The sequence below is a fragment of the Temnothorax longispinosus genome, chromosome 3 (assembly GCF_030848805.1).
Source record: "Temnothorax longispinosus isolate EJ_2023e chromosome 3, Tlon_JGU_v1, whole genome shotgun sequence".
NCBI classification, from domain to species: Eukaryota; Metazoa; Arthropoda; class Insecta; order Hymenoptera; family Formicidae; genus Temnothorax; species Temnothorax longispinosus.
In genome coordinates, this window is record NC_092360.1 from 3339273 (window position 1) to 3344882 (window position 5610).

Here is a 5610-nt window from a genome sequence, read left to right on the forward strand (position 1 = left end):
CAAATCATATTTAATCATGGTTTTCAATAAAAAACTTACATCTTCTTATTTTGAATTGCCACTCGCTTGAAACATCGTACTTTATATTCAAGTAATTTTGAAATCGAATACTTATAATAAATTAAAATTTTGGTACAAAAATGAAAACGTCAGGTAGGAAATAAAATACTTTTATATTTTTTAAAATTACGAGAAAATACAGCGCAAAAATGATATTAATAAAAATATTGTTTAATTTTTAATTATTAATTATTAATTTTTAATTATTAAACAATATTTTTATTAATATTATTTTTGCGCTGTATTTTCTCGTAATTTTCAAAAATATAAAAGTATTTTATTTCCTACTTGACGTTTTTCATTTTTGTATCAAAATTTTAATTTATCATAAGTATAAAATATATTGTATACAGTCGTTTTACTGTAAAACGACTGTATACAATATGTTTTATACTATATATTTCGTATCATATAATTCACTTTTAAAAATTAAACAATATTTTTATTAATATTATTTTTGCGCTGTATTTTCTCGTAATTTTCAAAAATATAAAAGTATTTTATTTCCTACCTGACGTTTTCATTTTTGTACCAAAATTTTAATTTATTATAAGTATTCGATTTCAAAATCACTTGTGTAGGAGATTTGGGGCCGTAGGGCCAGTATTGATGAGGGATCGGAGAAATTAGCGTAGTAGTGGAGCAGTCGTGGGGTAGCAGCCTAAGTGCTAGGCTTGTGAGCGAAGGATCCCGAGTTCAAGTCCCGGTAGCTCCGTTAATTTTTCTTTGCGCTTACACTTGAATATAAAGTACGATGTTTCAAGCGAGTGGCAATTCAAAATAAGAAGATGTAAGTTTTTTATTGAAAACCATGATTAAATATGATTTGATAAATTTTACATTAAAATTAAAATTCTATGTACATATAACGCGCTCGGAATTCTTCAAAGTCGATTTTCTCGAGTTTTTCTGAAAAGCGCGCCTTAATACTTAGGGAAATTGATGTCCGGGTGATGACCCTCAAGTACAGTAAGTACAAAAAAAAACAAAAATCCGTTAGCCTGAAGGTCCCCTTGTAAGATTGAAAACCTAGAAAAAAAGATTACTTTATATAACTTTTATATGTGCAAAAGCACATTCAGGTTGACAGGATAAGCAATATTGCGTGTGGCAAGAGATGGCGCAGTAATCGAACAAAGACAGATGCCTCTCGTTAGACAAGGACAGATATAGATATATGACAAGAAAACAGAATTAGAAATGTTGACATTACCGACGTCGAGGAAGTTCAGCCTTCACTTTAGGATCCCCTTAAAGGTGGAAGCACATAAAATTGCAGGAGCCATGAGCAGAATGCAGGGGGTCGATTCTGTATCTTGGGACGAGGTGAAAATTACAAAAGTGAGGAAATTCACTAGAAAATCTACAACTTTATTTGTCGAAATCTAGTAAATTTGTTCACTTTTGTAATTTTCACCTTGTCTCAAAATACAAAATCGACCCCCAGAAGCCATATGCGCATGCGCTATGGTGTCTGCACATGCCTATGGCTTCTGAATTTTCAATCTACATACACTATGCTTATGTATTTTTATGTAGATTGAAAATTCAGAAGTCATAAACATTATGCAGACACCATAGCGCATGCACATATGACTTCTGCATTTTCGTGCTCATGGCTCCTGCAATTTTATGTGCTTCCACCTTTAAGGTCAATCCAGACAAACTTGCATAGCGCATAAACATAAGCATAAGAGATTTGATTGGTCCATATGCATGTGCATAAGGAAATAGACCAATCCGTTTCTTTATGCATATGGTTATGCACTTATGCAAGTTTGTCTGGATAGACCTTTAAGCGGGGAGCACACACTTCTGCACAACGCATAATGCGTAAGCATAAGAAAATTGATTGGTCTATTTCCTTATGCACATGTGTATGGACCAATCGATTTTCTTATGCTTACGCATTATGCGTTGTGCAGAAGTGTGTGCCATATTTTTGTCATTGTGTCTGAGCCTTAAAATGCTGGGTCTACAATGCGAGTCGTGGGTCGTGGGTCGTAGGAAATTGACCAATCACATTCGAATTTGAGGAGAATAATCAACTGTGATTGGTTAATTTCTTGCGACTCGCGACTTGCGACTGCTTGCAACTCGCATTGTAGACCCCGCATAAGTTTATCCGAGTCTCCAATCTACCTATGTTACTTGCATCGTGCAGAGACGCGCGAACGTTGAGCGGCTTTGATTTCTGATCGCCATTAAATCGTATCTTTTTCTATGAAGAAATAGCGTTTGAAAAATCAAGTTGAACGTATACAGAAGTAAGTGTCGATTTCTATAACGTATATATCTAGTAGATAAACTTCATTTAACGCCTTACGCATAACAAAGAAATCGTTTCGATCAAAGATCAGCAAGTCCGTGGTCCAAATTACGATCGCTTACGACTTGCTGCTTTCCAAGTAGAACAGCAAGTCACAATAGAATCAAAATAATGTCAAAATGACGGTGTTTGGTCACTTTATCATCATTTTAACGTTATTTTGATTTCATTGTGACTTTCTGTTCTACCTGGGTTGAATCAGGAGAGAGATCAGTAGTCTCGTAAAAATTACATATTATGATCAACTTTCAGCAAAATGGCATCAGAGATGAACTGGATAACGTGCAACAAATGCTTCGCCCCGTTGTACAGAGGAAAGCGTCCCTATGTCATTACCCAGTGTGGCCATATTTCCTGCCAGAATTGTTTACAGCAAGGTAAACCTTGAGAAAAATTTTCGTGTGTTACGATTTATTTTCCGATTTCAACTGTTCACTATTTGCGACTTACAGTCGAGCAGCCGCAATGTCCACAATGCCAGCGTGGTACCATGTCGCTAGCCCTGGAGGAGCCGCTGAAGCCGAGGCTGATCCCATACTTCCAGCCACTCGGCGAGATTCTGGAAATGCAGTCGAAAGTGAACATGTTTTGGAGCAACCAGATGAAAATATTGATGCACCACTTCACTGAACTCGTACAAAAAATTCTTATTGCTTGGTTTCTCGTAGTCCTAATTTCTTACAATCTTGTACCTATATCGCTCTTATTATATCTTTATATCCTTTTAAATTTTTGTATCGATGATATGTTCTGAGGATAAGAAGTACGAGTTGCTGAAGACCCGATTTTGGCTGACACAGCGCAATTTTAAGGCATTGACGGATAAGTATACATGAGCGTGAAGGATAAGAAGGATAAGCTCAAGAAGAAACAAATGTTCTATCAGATGCACAGAGAAACTCCACGATCTGCATACCGCGGGGTGGAAACGCCATCCAGTATCTCTGTGCCGACCTCGGAATCAGGGTAAAGTGTAAAAGCTTTAAACAATACAAAAAGGATATGATGGGTATTGCATCTTTGAAGATCGGAGTAACAAAAACGGATCTCCTTTTATAAACTGCGGTTTACTTAACACTACAAACGTTTGGAAGCAGCAATGTATTCCTCTTCTTTCTTTCAGTGAAGAAAGAAGGAGAAGGAGAACGCATCAAAGCATTTTGTAGTATCAAGTGGACTGCAGCCATAAAATTGTGCCATTTAATAGTATAAGTTCCGACAAATGGTTACTGCTACGTATCGTCATCCTGCATAATTCGAATATTTGTAAATTATTCGAAAATAAAATGATATCGTGATATTCGTTTTCATTGCTGTTTGCAGGTACTCTATGGAATCGTTGGGTTCTACAAATAAAATGTGTGCTTTTATATTCGAGTCGACCGATGTTATGAATATATTAACGCCCATGGGAACGATCGATTAGGAAAGCGTACAGAACTGCTGATGGTTTTCGCATGTTCTTCAATCGTAAACCTCCGCGACCTATGGATTCCCAAAATATGTAATCTTAAATTGTAGTTCTCTAACAAAGAGATACATTTTTTCTTCGTTTATTACTTTTTCATAATGTTATCATGTTTCATTATGTTATCTCGAGTTCGCAGTGTTATTTTATTTAATTTACGTACAAGCGAGAATGCGAACTTTCGTTGTAAAATTAAAGAAATACGATCTCAAATATGTGAAAGAAAATGTGAATTATTTTTATTATAAATTTATGGAGAAGAAATGTTAGTTACGTATTTGAAATATATGTTTAATATAGATATTATTCCTTATCAAAAACATTGAATTTTTTTCTTATCAGTTTCGTATTCGCAAATCAAGTACGTGTGTAGTTGACGTGAACACAACATAGATATTGATATATTCTAAGATTTATTGGTCATTTTTCGATATACATGTTATATAATCTATTACTCGTTCTTCAGACTTAGCGTCATACGTCTATTATAGATTTGATACCTTGCAGATTCGAATTCGCATTTAAATCCACACTTTGAATTTAAAGCGACATTCGATCGGTAAGGTAGGCGACAATTCTTCCGCGATAAAAACATTCGCCGATCTTGCCCGGGGTAGCGATCATGTAACTTTTTCCCTAGAGCGGAAACGTGAAAAGTGAAAAATTTCATGTAACTATTTCTTTCTATTGGTATTGAATAGAAAGAGATAAACTTTTCACTTTTCACGTTCCGTCCTAGGGGAAAAGATACATGATCGATCCCCCGGTTCTCACAGACCTATATTACATCGATCACTTGATACGCGTATTAAATAGTAAATAACTAGTAAATTAGTTTGATTATTAGCTGATCACTAATATACTATTTAATACGCGTATCGTATCAAGAGATCGGTGTAAATTAGGCCATTAGTCCATAGTTACCGGACTTATATTGAGTAAAGGTGAAATTTCATGGGCAGTGAAAAGCAGCAGCAGATTGTACTGATTGGCTATAAAATAGAGAAGTTCTCGAGTTCCTAGAACTTCTCTATTTTGTAGCCAATCAGTACGATCTGCTGCTACTTATTTTCACTGCCCATGAAATTTCACCGTAATGCGATTTTTACGAATAAAATTCATGATGTAATACATCGGCTCTCTCCTGTCACCGTTCCTAACACGATTCAAACGCATCCTTTATGCATCGTTCATATAGTTTGCGACCTTCATGAGTAGCATTTTAATTTTCAGTATCTATTATAATATTAATTATAATATTAATTATTCTTCTTGTTTAGCTGCTACATGAAAATTTTCTAATATAAAAATTTTAAAACTAAATTCTATTAATTAAATTATACGAAAAACACATAATCTTTTGTTTTAAGAAGTAAACATTTATATTTCAAACCACGGTATACGTATAAAATGTATTTAGAATATAATTAAACTTATATATAAACCAACTCGTTTCTTAATTCATTTATATAAATAAATTACTATTTAAGTTTAATATTATTTTATACTTAACATTTGAATATTATTTAAATTATATTATTATTTCCCAAGAAAAAATTAATTCTAAGTATCTTTTCGCTGTTTTTGCGTACATAACGCGTATATATATACATATGTTATGCTTAAGTCTACAATGCGAGTCGTAAAGTCGTGAGTCGTAAGAATTGACCAATCACAATCGAATTTGAGAAGAATAATCGACTGTGATTGGTCAATTCTTACGACTCACGACTTTACGACTCGCATTGTAGAC

At 34.3% G+C, this 5610-nt stretch overlaps 1 protein-coding gene across 1 annotated transcript; it reads left to right on the top strand.

Moving 5' to 3' along the window:
* Positions 1-1705: 1705 nt before the first annotated feature.
* On the top strand, positions 1706-3353 carry LOC139809847 (probable E3 SUMO-protein ligase RNF212). Its single transcript, XM_071773081.1, has 3 exons — positions 1706-2766; positions 2842-3023; positions 3145-3353. The coding sequence occupies exons 1-3, from the start codon at positions 2646-2648 to the stop codon at positions 3223-3225; spliced, it is 384 nt and encodes a 127-aa protein (XP_071629182.1). The 5' UTR covers positions 1706-2645; the 3' UTR covers positions 3226-3353.
* Positions 3354-5610: the final 2257 nt, after the last annotated feature.